This window comes from Prosopis cineraria, unplaced genomic scaffold, assembly GCF_029017545.1.
Source record: "Prosopis cineraria cultivar Desert tree isolate PC_DT_omini unplaced genomic scaffold, ASM2901754v1 PC140, whole genome shotgun sequence".
Lineage (NCBI taxonomy): Eukaryota > Viridiplantae > Streptophyta > Magnoliopsida > Fabales > Fabaceae > Prosopis > Prosopis cineraria.
In genome coordinates this window covers 1-14,858 of record NW_026555467.1, presented here as the reverse complement: position 1 = coordinate 14,858, position 14,858 = coordinate 1, and the positions used below count along the sequence as shown (strand labels likewise).

Below are 14,858 nucleotides of genomic sequence, written 5' to 3'. Positions count from 1 at the left end.
AACTTTATTTTAATCAAGGTGTAATACTAACTAGAGTAGATCTTACCAAAAGATAATTTAGGTATATTTGATTTTTATTTATACATATATATTGTATTAATTAAGGTATTTAATACTCCCCACATCCCAATTTACAAGATAATTTTAAACAAAATCATCAAAGTTATTAAACTTATGAATTTAAGAAAATTCATAATAAAAATATAAATTCGTATTATAAACTCATATCGTAAACTCGTAAGAATTTACTTATATTAATAAATAACTATTAAAATATAATTATAATTTAATTTAAATATATTAAAAATATAAGTCATTGAAATTAAACCCATCTATATTAATAAATTATCATATACATAACATAAAAATCTTTAAATAGGGGAACTTATTTTTAATTTTTTACTAATTTTAGTTTTTGGACTTCAAGTTTTTTTCTTTTTTAGACTAGGTCTTATAACGTTTATGAACTGAATTCTTTATAATACATACTTAATTCGCCCAACTAAAAAAATTAATGAGCTTAACAAGTTTAATTAATGTTACATCTAGTTTGAATTTATAAATTAGTTGACACAATTTTGTAAGTTAGAAACTTTAAAACGATAAACTCACAAGTTTAATCGAGCTTGTATCTAGTCTGAGTTTATAAGTAAGTTGACACGATTTATTAAGCTAAAAATATAAAAATATTAAACTCGTAGGGTTAACTCGAGAGTTTGACAACTATGAAAATCACACACGCCAAAAAATTTATAGTTTTCTTTTTTCAAAATATAAATATAAATATTTAAAAATATCTTTCATTTAATACTCTATTTATAAAAAAAAATTAAACAGAGGGAGAATATAATAGAAAGAATAATATTGAAAAAAACATTACTGATAAGTAATGAGATTTTATTTTTATTAAAATATTTTATATTTTGAGATATTAAATTTCTCCAAGACTGTTTTATAAATTAGGATGGAAAAAGTAACAAAAAAATGTTGCAGGTAGTTCTTTTATTAAAAGTAATATGATTAATATAGGGTTAAAAGAGAATTTTTCCCAATTAAATCTGCAACGAATAATAAAATGCATGTTCCAGGCGTGAGAAAGAGATTTGAAGAGATTTAGAACAAGTTGACGATATATATATATATATATATAAGGGATTCTGGTGAGGAGCAAAACTACAAAAGGGTGACATGTGCATAAATAATAGCTGGAGATACGTGCATGTCCCAGAATACCATTTTAAATTTTAAAGTGACAAAACACAAACACTGGCTTTTGGTATCCGCTTTGTGTGATAATTACAAAATGGGTATCTAATTAGATATCATCGGGGATCAAACCAACCAAGCGAGCATGCAAATTATTGTTGGATTCCCCGGCAATATTACAAAACAGAACATGTGAACCTGGAGCACAACATTTTGGGCTATAACGTGAGGGGGAAAAAAGTAGAAGAAGGGGTCGAGGCAAGTAGGGAGGGTGGATTCATGTAAAGAAAAGTAGATAATGTGTGGCCATGCCAAGATTGAGAACAAAATCCGAATGATTATGGAGGATGTCGCACTTATTTTCCATATGCCCATGTGGGGTTGCCACGTCATGCGGTCTGTGTCTTAGAAACCAATAAGTAATAAAGGCACAAATTGCGTGTTATTAATTCTCAGTAGTATTATTTCAAGACTCGTACGTGCATATTTGATCTTCCCTCTCGTTCTGGTTCATTTGTTCTCTCCAACCCCTTTCTGGTTGAGCCTTCACGTGGGGGGGTTGGTACCTCATATAAGGACTGACCAACTGCCCTTGCACTAAGTAAACGCTTTCATTATGAAATTAATAGTAACCCCGTCAACGTCAAGGTTCCTTGGTTACCATCATTTTCCCATTCCTTGTTTCGGATTGTTTTCTGGATGACTAGCATCCATTTCATTTTTTTAAGTCATGCCAGTTTTGTAACATTTCCTATGAGGCGGGTGCAAAACATCCTTCTAGTTCTGAGTGAGGTAGTGACTTAATTATTCTGTTTAAGTGAAGGAGCGAAAGATGAATTATGTAAATGATCAGATGGAGTATTCAACGACTACATACTCCTCCAATCTTATTTATAGAGTAGGGAGAGGGAATTAATTTTGCTCGGTTTATATTTTTCTTTATCTTTTTACCTTTATTAAAAGTTATGAAAAATTACCACTCCCTTCAGTTCAAAATATAAATATTTTTCTTAATTAATCTCAATTCAAAACATAAGCAAACTATCACATGAAAAAAAAATCTTATTTCGGTCCTTTTATTTGTTAACCTAGGTCTTTTTATAAATTTATATCTTACTCATCATGTAATATATTAGTATACGAATTAGAAATAAAAAAAATGATATATATTTTCATGAAAATGAGAATTTTATTAATATGTGAATTTTTTAAAAAAAATTGCTCATATTTTGGAACAGAGGAAGTAAAAATAATTTTTTTTGTCTTTATCAAGAGATGGAGGTAGAAATTTATTAAATTTTAAAACAAGGTAGATGAGATTTAATAGTTTTCTTGATTCCAGTTAAATATGATGAAAGTGACCTATAAATAGTACTCTCTCCAAACCACAATATAAGGTATTAGTAACTAATTCACAATTCTTAAAAAACATAAGTTAAAACTTAAATTTATTTAGAAAATTACATCTTTTTAATTATACCCTCATTAAATATTTTATATAAGTGCCTTAATAATAACAATTAAAATTTTAATGCATTATTTTTAAAAAAAGAGTAATAAATGAGGTGTGAGTATAGTTGAAGAATCAATTATAAAAATTACTTAATATCCTATATTTTAAATTTAAAAAATATTTTATATTATGATTCAGACAAAGTATTAGCGGAAGTACATTTGTTGCCAAAACAAAATCCTTTTTATTAATTATAAAAAAAGTACAAATACTAATAGTCAAAGTGAAAAAAACTTAAAAATTACTCCCTTTGTTAAAAAATATAAAATATTTTTTTAGAAGTTTGATATTTAAAAATATAAAATATTTTATTCTTTCAATGTATGATTATTTACTTTTTAAAAAAGTACCTCTATTGAATAAATCTTTTTATATTTATTTTAGGGTAAAATACCTATTAAATAGGGATTAATATGAAAATATAAGATTAGTTTGAAGATAAATAATTACTTTATTATGAATAAGATTTAATTAAAAATATTTTATATTTTTAAATGGAAGGAATGCAGCCTAAAAAAACTCACCAAAAAGAAAGCCTAAAATATGCAACCTACAAAAAAAAACATAAAAAAAATTAGAGGAAGTACTTCAATCCACCGGTTTTAGTGTTTCATTTAATGGCTTTTGTTTCGTGAATAAATTGGTATAATTAAATTAAAAAAATAATTATTTAATTTTTATATTTTTTATTTAGCTGTAATTCAGTTCTTAAATTTTGACTTATTATAACTTAATTTTTAAAGTTTTGACTTAATTGTAAATTAATCCCTGAACTTTGCCTCTTCGAATTTAGTCTCTAAAATTTCAACCTTTTAAATATTGGTCCTTATATTTTAAAAAATAAAATTATAAAAATTAAAAATATTTTAAAATTTTAATATTTATAAATATTAAAAGAGTTTAGTAATTTAAGATATTAGTAGTACATTTTAAAATATTTTTAATCTTTATTGTTTTATTTTTTAAAATATAAAGATCAATATTTAAGAGATTGAAACTTCAGAAATTAAATTATAAAAAACAAAATTTAAGAATTGATTTACAATGGAATCAAAATTTTAAAAAATGAGTCAAAATTTAAAAATTAAATTACAACTAAATTAAAATTACAGTAATTTAATAATTAAGTTTTCCTTAAATTAAACCGTTGATTTCATATCTTGACTTGTCCTTGTATACGTGAAGAGGATCTAAAAAGGTTGTCCAGGCAAAGCTACTTGCATTGGTATCTCTGTCGCAAACGAAAGGTCACTAGGCCTTGAATTGTTTAGCCTACGCATCTTTCATTTTATATATATATATATATATATATATATATATATATATATTTTAATGAAGGCAAAAGACAGAAGTTATGATCAATGAAATGATTTTATTCCAGAGAAGAAATTAATTAATTGATATTTATGCAGACGAATAATGCCCCGTCTTAAATTTATTCGTTGTTTAGCTAACACACGAGTTTAATGCAGTCAAACAATTGTTTAATGTCGCTGAGCCAGAACAATCGAAATATTTATTATACTGTGAAGCGGTATTAACAAAAATCGAGCTCATACTCTCTCTGATGATTTTTATTTTAAATTTAGGATCTACATTAACTGATTAAATTCTTTGAAAACCCTGCGCATGCATGTGGTTCTTTTCAAGAAAAATAAAGCAGTTTACGTGGCAGCCAATATTTGGTGGAAACGGAGTGTTGAATTACGTATAAATCTCAACTTTCGTCAGACAAATAAAAAAGTAACCAAATTAACATATTAAATGGACTTCGTGTCTTTGCTCTTAACTTTTTTTGAGTGTTTTTTTTTTACTTCGATTATTAGTATATGTATTTATTTTTTTTATATTAATAAAATTGACTCTCTTTGTGGTTGAAAAAAAATTTAACATATTAAATAATTACGCTTAAGAACGGAAGAGTTTTATTTCAAATCTCCCTTTGCAAATGTCATCAGTCTTCGATGTTATGTCTGCCCGGATCATCCAAACTAACAAGGTTAAAAGAAAAATCGCCAGGAAAACAAGAGCCTGAAAAACAATAAAATGGATTATTTAGGCCTGTTTATGTCTTAACAGTGCTCCATCAGGTCCCAACACCGATTGACTTAATAGCGCCATTAAAGAGAGGCATTTTAGAGAAGGTGACACACATTTTTGCACAATAATGACAAATAATAAGCTTAATCAATTTTTTAATCATACTATTGAACCTTCGAATAAAAAAAGAAACTTCCCTTTGTTTTTATTTATAAATAAAATTAATATTTATTACATTTTTCTTAAATTGTCCATTATAAAAGTAATATTTATTTTCACTGGACAAATTTATTTAATTAATTGCAGGGGTAATTAGTGCATTTTTTTACTTTTAAATATAATTATTACACTCAACTAACTTTACAAAACTACATGAGTTAGTTATTTCATCATGTATTTAGAAGCTGAGAGGGTACGCCCTGTAATTCTAATTACAAGTCACCCATGACTAGCTCACAATAATCAAGAAGAATTAGTTGCCCCCACTCCCCTCGTGTATAAGGCGTTTTTAATAAAATTTTGTATATCAATTATTTAGTTTATAGAACATCAAAACCACAATATTTTTCTGATTGTTTCTAATAACATCAAAATTAATATCACGATGGTGAAAAATCAGATAATTACTCTCCCATGTCCATATTACAAGTCATGTCTAACCCTCTCATCAAAACTAAAGAAAAATAATTAAATCATTAACTTTATTTAAAAATATAATAAAATGTTAATCCTATCTCTATTTATTTAATTTTTTTCAAATTTAAATTACACTCCCTTTCATAATGATTGAGCTTAAACAGGAAAAATATTAAAAAAATATAATTACCACCACATTGAATACTTTATATTAATGACAAAAGAATCTTTATAGAGATAGGAAAAAAAAAGGAGTGATATCCTTTCCCCTTTCGATATAATAAAGATAAAATTGTTCAATCAGTGTTCAAAAATATTATAACATCCCTTATACTCCCCTCATTTTAAATTATAGAATACTTTTTAAGAAATTTTTTATCTTAAAATATAAAATACTTTAAGTAGATTAAATTTTTATTAAATGCATAAATTTTCACATTATCTTTTCTCTCTCTATATAATTAATTTTTATCTCTTCTCTTTTAAATATATTAAATGATGGATATTTTTAAAAATTTATATTTTTATTTGAAAAAGATAAAATTATTGAGTGTATTTAATAAAATTTAATGATATGTAAAATTTTATTTAAAAAATATCTTATAATTTAAAATAGAGAAAGTAGTATTTTAAAATAAAATAAATTTATGAAAATACATGCCGCGATACATCACTAAAACTATTTAATAGTTGTTTTGATATCCATTTTCACCCCTAATAAATACCATAAACTTAAAATAATTAATGCTACACAAACTTTAGCAAAATAATTTAGGGAGAATTTCAGTTAAGAACTACTACAGAGATCCAATTTTATGTGAACTCAAAATTTTTTGAAATTTCACTTTGGTTTTAGGAGAAAAAGGTCAAAGAATTTTAAAGGTGAAAAGATGAAACTACCCTTCACTTATTATATGAAATTACTAATTAATTTTTTTATTTCACTTTTTAGTTTACGAATATGAGTTAAAATGTCAATAATCATATAAAACTTGATATCAATTTTTTAATCATAAATAATAATATCAATTGTTAAATTATTAACTTTAATTGTTAATTTACTAACATCAATTGTAAATTATTATTAGATCTTATAATCTACTAACTTCAATTGTATAAATTAATAATAAATTAATAACTAACATCAGTGATTGTTTGACAAAAGGATAAATTTATAAATGATATTGATAAATTAATAAATACAGCAAAAAAATTAATAACTAATGATTTTACATAATAAATAAAAGATATATTGATCTCTTCACTGTTAAAATTTTTTTAATTTTTTTCTTTCAGACTGAATTAAAATTTTAAAATTTTTTTAAACCTATCTAAAATTAAATTCTATTGTGATTTTTAACCGAAATTCTTCCAATAATTTATATTAAGAACAAAAAATAATCTGTTGAAGGTGAGAATTACGAGTAATTTACCCTTAATTTAATATAATGTAGATAGAAATTTGGTTAGGCCCGCAGATTAAGCATGCGTGTTCCCCATGTGCCGCTCCCATATTCCCCAAATCAGCTCAAAAATCCCCAAGTGCTGCCCCACCTTCCTCGTTTTCTTGTTCCGTGTCGTCTTCGTCCTTCTCCTTCACTATATAACTTCCCCAACTGCATTCAACCTCCCTCACCCTAACCGCACAATTCTCACATACCCAAACCCAACAGAAGATGATCAACTTCAGGTCCAACAGATTCAGCAGAAGCTTCTCCAAGCTCGCCCATGGAGGCAAAGCACCGCCCCCGAAAAAGGACTCCAGAAGCATCTCTGACATCAAATGGGAACTTCGGCCCGGCGGCATGCTTGTTCAGAAAAGGGACGCTGACCAACATGCAGCAGATGGGCTTATCACCATCAGAGTCTCAGCTCTGTCGCACTGGCATGACATTTCCATTCAATCCACTTCAACTTTCGGTAAGTTTCAGCCATTAGAATTATCCGCTGTTATTAATTTCAGGAATTAGAGATAGTGCTCCGCGGGTGCTCGAGTGTGAATCAATTAATGGGTGTGCAGGGGAACTGAAGATGGTATTGTCACTGGTAACAAGCTTGGAGCCCGGAGAACAGAGGCTTTTGTTCAGAGGAAAAGAGAGAGACGATGAAGAACACCTTCACATGGTTGGGGTTAGAGAGAAGGACAAGGTTCTGCTGCTTCAGGATCCAGCAATCAAAGAGAAGAAGCTGCTCGCCATGGCCGCTCCTTGTCCCACCATCACTGTATGACTCTGATTGATCCAGTAGCATCGCTAATCAGTACTAACCAGAAACCACAAAAAAGCATAGCGGAGAAGGCCAATTAGAATGGCGAGTCTTTCTTCCCCTGTCATATATTAGCACCGTGATTGTGTACTCAATCTGACGGTTTTGAAACTCGCTCCCTTGAAGCTGTGTAATCTCTGCTGTTGAAACAATGCCGTTACAATATGCAGAGGTCGTTCTGTTAATAGAAGTCTGTTTGGTTCCGTTTGTACTATAAGTTCTTCATGATGATGTTCTCTGTTTCTTGCCTGACATACTAATACAAACGCACGCGAACACTCGGAAGCAAAAAGAATTACTATAATGATGGGACAAGTTTAAAAGGGAAGCTGACGGATTTTGGGGTCATGATTGGAAGCAAGGGAGGACCCATGGGAGGCACGGCGCCAATGACGTCCTCTTTCATGGTAAGCAAACATCAGTGGAATATCGGGTTCCTAGTGGCCAGCATAATGATTTTGATTGTGTGCGTCCCATAGTATTGTTTGACTGATCTGAAGAATTTGAGTATATAACTACCACCAACTGTTAGGCGAACCTCGTTTGTTAAACAAGGATCAAATTAAACAAAGTATGATCACTCAATGACACAACTTGCAGTATAATACAAGGCTCGCGAGGCTGAAAACGGGGACCTTGTAATAGGACCAGATGGGGTCTATCATTGTTGCACTGTTGGTCAACTCAGATGGGAATCCGACCATTACCGGACCAGGAAATGAGAGGGATAAGCTTTGGGCTTAGAAACAAAATTTTAAGATATGTTTGGTTCAAGGACAGAAAATGAAAGGGGAGGTGAGGGGAGAGGAGGGAAAGGAGGGGGAGGAGAGCTCCTCACAATTTGAAAGGGAGGCTTTGGAGAGGAGGGGAGAAAAAATTTTAACCTTCCTCCCAATCAAGCACACATTTAAAGTTACGTGTTGGAGAAATTCTTTGTGCACTCACTAGATTGGTTTTTCTTGTCCCCTGTGCTCATTGTTTCAACGAAGGCTGGCTTGCCTCCGGTGAAGAATGATATAAATGGATATCTTCCTGGGAAGTCTGGTTAATTCTTGCAAGAAATGAACTTGACTGTGCGCAGTGACTCCAGTGCGGATCACACAATTTTCAGGCTATGTAGTTAGTAGTATATATGTATATATAAATATATGGGTATGTGGGGAATATATTCCAAAACGAGGGCGGTCAAGGATTCCACGTGAAGGAGTCCAGAACAGTCGCTGATGGGAGGAAGTAACGATAAAAGGGAAGAACGCAATTGACCATCAAAAGAGAAGAACGTATGAGCGTGGGGTGGGGGTGTATCTTTGGTAAATGTAATTCAAACTAAAGTTGACCGAAAAAACATACCAGTTACAGAAATCCCAAATAAAACTTGTCATTGCCATGATGAAAGATGAAGCAATATAAAAAGTGGGATTCCCCATCCTCAAGCCCATCCTTCGGAAAGATGGGCGATCCAGTCACATCATATCGAACGCATCCCTCTCCACCTGGCGTAGACAACGCATGTATGTTTTGGGATTTGAAATGTTGCTTTTCACGAGGCAGTGTTTCCGAGTTTTTTCGAACGTGGAATGCAACGAAGGGAAGTGGCTGCAGCCATTGATGAACGACGCGATCTTCAATTCATTCCTAGGATGAGTTTAAACAAATAACACTGATGTAAAATTATCTTCATTTTTACCACCCTCCCACTCTTTCTACTCTAAAATAAGAAAAAAAATATGATTATAATTAATTTTATTTCATTGATTTAATCATAATTATCCAATAGCAGTCCAATGAAATCTAAAAAATTGAGCTATCCATTACACTCAATTCCAGCACAATAAGAACCCTCAATTCTATTCCATCCTAAACTTTCATATACTACGAGGGTGAGGTATTTTACAACTCTCACCGATAAGATATAGGAATTTCTTTATTTTTTATATCTTAATTAATTTTTTTGCTGGTATTTTTGGTCCTTTTTTATATTTTTGTTAATGTTTTTTAATGACTTTTTAATTATTCATATCTTTGTTTATTTAATATTAATATATTTCCTCTTATATAAAATATTAGCTTTTTCTCTCAATCAGTCATAGTCTAGAATATAAACAACTTAGTATTTAAAATTTGTTTTGATTTCATTATTTGTATTTATTAACACAGATTCTTGTATCAGCGAGTTTACATCCTTCTTCTCACTCATTATAAATTAGAATTAAAGGCAAAAGGATAAAATAATACTATATATTTTCATGAGAATAATTATTTTATTGGGATGCAAATTATTGTTCAGAGCTATTTATATTTTGGACGGACTAAATCTAAGATATTTCCGGGCTCAAGTGAGGTTGGAGATATTGAAAAACTGTCACTCATATAAGGAAAGGAGCGTGTCATTTAAAGTTGGTGCGTATTGGACAAGGTATGCATAGTCTTTTTAAACGATTCAAATTTTTTTTTCAATAATTATATAAGTCATTTTAACTTATCAAATAAGAGAGGTAATCAAATTATCAACATTATTTAAAAAATAAAAATATTCAATTTACTCCTGCTAAGTACTCTCTCAACTATTATAAAGCACTTTTAATTACCTTGTTGGAGCTAACAAAATGTGATTAAATTATTAACTTTATTTAAAAAAATAAACCTTCAATTTAACCCATGTTTAAATGAAAAATTTTCAAGTGTAAACAGAGGTAATGTTGAAAAAATATATTTAATATTCTATTAAGTATTTTATATCAAGTACCATCAATCTTTTCCAAAACTTGCTTTACAATAAAAATTTGAGGGAGCGCATCATATTTATAAATATTTTCTTACTCATGTGCAACCTTTACTTTAGTCATAGAAAATTGTGAGATGACTTGGAAAAATACTCATTGATGTCATCTAAAACGTGACTCACGTATAAAACCAGTGATGGTAGTTGTCTGTAAAATTAATAATGAAAATTTTTTATCTGTCATTTTTCAATGTTGTCATTCTTATATTTTATTTCATATGAATACATTAACAATAGTTTTTTGTTAGGATGCGTGCAGTCCGTGTATCTTATGGACTATGGCACAGTCACATTCGTCCAATTATGAGAACCAAATACTGTGTGATTGAGTTTTCTTTTTGTGGAAGTTGTTGGATGATGGGATTGATTTTGGATCGGGGCAGATGCAGAGAGTAAATCTTCATCCTATTAAACGCAAATACTGTAAATTACTAAAAGTATGTACTAGATCCGTGAATGATGGAGAAGGGGATCTTCAGGGAATATTATGTGCTTGAGAGGGATGTCAGATTTTTTTTTAAATTGAAATGTTTGCGATAGAAAATGTGCTATAAACGAGGCGGTTAGGGCAGCCTATAAGCAATCGAAACGGAGCAGCTTAGAACAGACAAGGACCACATCCAAAAGGTGCATGGTACAAGAAAGTTAAACATGCATGGTCACAATAGGCAATAGGGAGCCTCGCGCTGCTTTTAATTTTTTCTGCAAACATTTCCTTTTATTACCTCCTTTGTTTTCTTCTGGTTCAATCCTGCCGCCTGCGTCAGTCTTTTAAAGTTAGAAATTATATACTTTCTCTTTATAAAATATAAATTATTTTCAATTAAATTTTATCTTACAATAAAATAATTATTTATTTTTAAATTAATTTTTATTAAATATTTTATAATAAATATAGTTATTTATTAATAGAAGTACTTTTTAAAAAAAGTGATGATTATATTTTAAAAGATTAAAAATATCTTACATTTTTTAACATTTAATTCCTCAAAATACCTTATATTTTTTAACGGAGAAAATACATTTTATTATTTCATCCATCTCAAATTATAAAATATTTTTAAATAAAATTTTATATATTAATTAATTTTATTAAATATACTTAACAATTTTATCTTTTTAAAATAAAAATAATTTTTTTAAAATACTTATAATTTAATAAATTAAAAATGATAGGGAAGGAAATTAATTATAAAGAGATAAAAGATAATATTAAAATTATACATTTAATAAAATCTTATTAAATTCAAAGTATTTTATATTTTAGGATAAAAACTCTTTTAAAAATACCATATAATTTAAAATGAAAGAAATATTATTTTTAAAAAAAATGTTTTATATTTCATAAAAAAATTTATATAAGTCCATCAGACTTCAGGCTCCAAGCCCCCCCATCCGATGGTGACACTCCACCAGTCACGTCCCTTTGTTCCCAAATGCATATGCATTATGGGCAATTTTTCCTTATTTTATTATTTAAAAAATGTGGGTATATAAAAAACAAAAAACTTGCATGAAAATTGTTAAGTAGATTGAGTGCGTCACATTATTTATATTCTGTTAAATAAAAATATAACATTTGCATAATATTAAATATAAATTAATTTTGATATTAATAAAAATAGAGAGAGAAAAAGTAAAAAATTAAATTTATATTCTATTATAAGAATAAAATTAATTAAAAACATCACATAAAATTTTATTTAGATTAATTAAAATATTTTAATTGAACAGATTATAAATAATGTAGTGTATTCTGTTCATCTAAGTATTTCTCTTTCCTCCATTTTTAATTCCTAAATATTTTATATACAAGGACGGAGAAAATCTACTTCCCATGTTAAAAAAAATAAAAAAATATAATCTTTAATTTCTGTAATTTTATTGAATTTTTTAAGTCTTTAATATTTTTTTAGTGTTTCAATCTTTATAGAAACTAAAAATAATTAAAAAATAAAAACTATGTGAATTAAATACAAAATCATCATTTCAATTTTTTTAAAATTATAAAGATTAAAAATATTAAAAAATTATAAAAATTGAAAACAAAACTTAATAAAATAACAACAGCTAAAGATTATGATTATTTTTTTTTAAAAAAAAAACCCCCATTTTCTCCAAGGATGTGAGACTCCAGGCCATGAGAGTCGGTAATTCGGGCCAAGCTCGACGGGCTAGCCTGAATTAGCCCGAAAATTTTAAGGTCAGGCTTAAAAAACAAGGTGTTTTTTTATACTCGATTCGAATAGGCCCGAATACCGGAATAAAAAATTTATTTTTAAAAAATATATATAATATAATAAATATTAATTAATTCTTTAAGTTTTAGATCTTTTATACTAAAATACCATATATTTGAGTCCTAGACATCATTTAAGTCTTAAAAAAATATATTTTTTATATTTTTATAAAATAAAATATTAATTTTCAAAGTAAAAAAATAATTAAAAATAATTTTAAAAATTAAATTCGAGTATTCGGGCCGCCCAAAGCTAAGGAATTTGGGCCAACCCTTAACTATTCAGGCTTTTTGAAAAAGTCAAGTTTGTTTGAGTTCAAACTTGTTAGGGTTGGGTTGAATAAGCCACCCATTCGAATTTTCAGCTCTACAAGCCATGCCCTCTCCATAAACAATACTTGATCCCAATTCCTATTTCCCAAGCAGTGTTTTCAATTATTATTTTTTATTTCCATCGGCAGCAGCCCCCACCACCGATCATTTAAGTAAACCAGCGAGGACACCGTAAGGGCTTCGATGCTGACGCCAACTGACATGTCACCTGGCATTTGTGGTAAATTTAATTACGAGATCACATCAGAACCCAATCAAATGAAAGGGCCACAAGGCAAAACTATATTCCAATAATCGGAGGCCAAATTAATTTTAACATTTTTAACATGTAAAAACAATGTAAATTTAACAAAAATTTGAACCTTACTTTCCTGCTAAATCAGTCCTTATGCATACTTATAAAATATAATAATAATACTTTACAAATTTATATTTTTAAAATAAAATATAAATTTCAAAAATACTCTCATACACTAAATCATTACATTTTAATTTTGTCTTATTATCTGGGATAGAGAGAGTACTTTCTTCAGTAATAATATGACAACTTTTAGAACCCTTATTTAATCTAAATATACTACTCCCTCAGTTTAAAAATATAAGGTATTTTTAATCGAATCTCATCATCAATAAAGTAGTTATCTACTTTTAACTAACTTTATCTTTTTATATTTACACCTATTAAATACCTTACAATAAATATAAATTTTATTATTAATAGAGGTATTTTTAAAAAAAAGGGCAATGATTACACCTTGAAAGACTAAAATGCTTTACATTTTTTTAACAGAGAGAGTAATATATTGAGGTATTTTTATAATTATTTTTAGGAGGGTATAACTCTGGATTCCTACATTTTGCTTAAATTTTGTTGTAGATCTCTACACTTTTTTTTATATTCTAGGACCTTTTTTTTTTGATGTTCTAGGTTCATATATCGCTCATGGAAGAACCAAGAACACTGAAAAATAAAAAGGTAAAACATTGTAACGTCAAAAATGTGTAGGGACTTATAACAAATTCGAACAAAATACAGGAACCCAAAGTTATATTTTGTTTTAATTTTTAAACTATATCTCTACTTTATTTATTACTCTTTATGAAAAAATATGGATTAAAATTTTAATTATCATTATCAAAGTATTTATGTAGGGTATTTAATGAAGATAACATTTGAAAAGATGTAAACTTTTTTAATAAATTAAAGTTTCAATTAATTTTCTTAGAACTGTAAATTACTCCATTTGGTCCGAAATATAGGTATTTTCCTCCTCAACTAATCCCAATTCAAATATAACTAACCTGGTATGTGTAAAAAAAAAATTTCTCATCTTACCCCTTATATTTATTAATTTAAATATTTGTGTAAATATATCGCTCATTTGTCTATATCAAATTAGTAACTGGAATTATGAGTAAAAATAAAAAATATATATTTTTTATGGAATAAAAGCTATATTGGTATGCAAATTTTTTTCAAAATTGCTTATATTTTAAATTAAAAAGAGTACTTACCAATGCCTTATATTTTGATTTAGAGGGAGTACTCATTTCATCTTAAATTATAAAAAAATTTGAAATAAAATTATACATGCTAATAAAACTAAAATAATAATACTTTACAAATTTACTTTTTCAAAATAAAACTATAACCTTTCAAAAATACCTTTTACATAGTTAATTATTATATTATTATATTATTTTTAATTCCTCTCTTCACTTGAAAGGTAAGATTAAAAAATATTATTAATAAAATTTATTTTTTTTAAATTTATTTTATATAATAGAACTTGCGTTGTAATTTAACGAAGGAAAGTAACATATACTGTATATTAGGCTCCCCC

General features: G+C 28.0%; 1 protein-coding gene across 1 annotated transcript; it reads left to right on the top strand.

Moving 5' to 3' along the window:
- The first annotated feature begins 7,008 nt into the window (after positions 1–7,008).
- LOC129295549 (BAG family molecular chaperone regulator 2-like) lies at positions 7,009–7,877 on the top strand. Its single transcript, XM_054934074.1, has 2 exons — positions 7,009–7,315; positions 7,416–7,877. Exons 1-2 carry the CDS (start codon positions 7,072–7,074, stop codon positions 7,622–7,624), a joined length of 453 nt encoding a protein of 150 aa, XP_054790049.1. The 5' UTR covers positions 7,009–7,071; the 3' UTR covers positions 7,625–7,877.
- Positions 7,878–14,858: the final 6,981 nt, after the last annotated feature.

Coding starts and splice junctions, on each gene's coding strand:
- LOC129295549 (XM_054934074.1), top strand. CDS start 7,072: ATGATCAACTTCAGGTCCAACAGATTCAGCAGAAGCTTCTCCAAGCTC. Junction 7,316..7,415: donor TCAATCCACTTCAACTTTCG/GTAAGTTTCAGC, acceptor ATGGGTGTGCAG/GGGAACTGAAGATGGTATTG.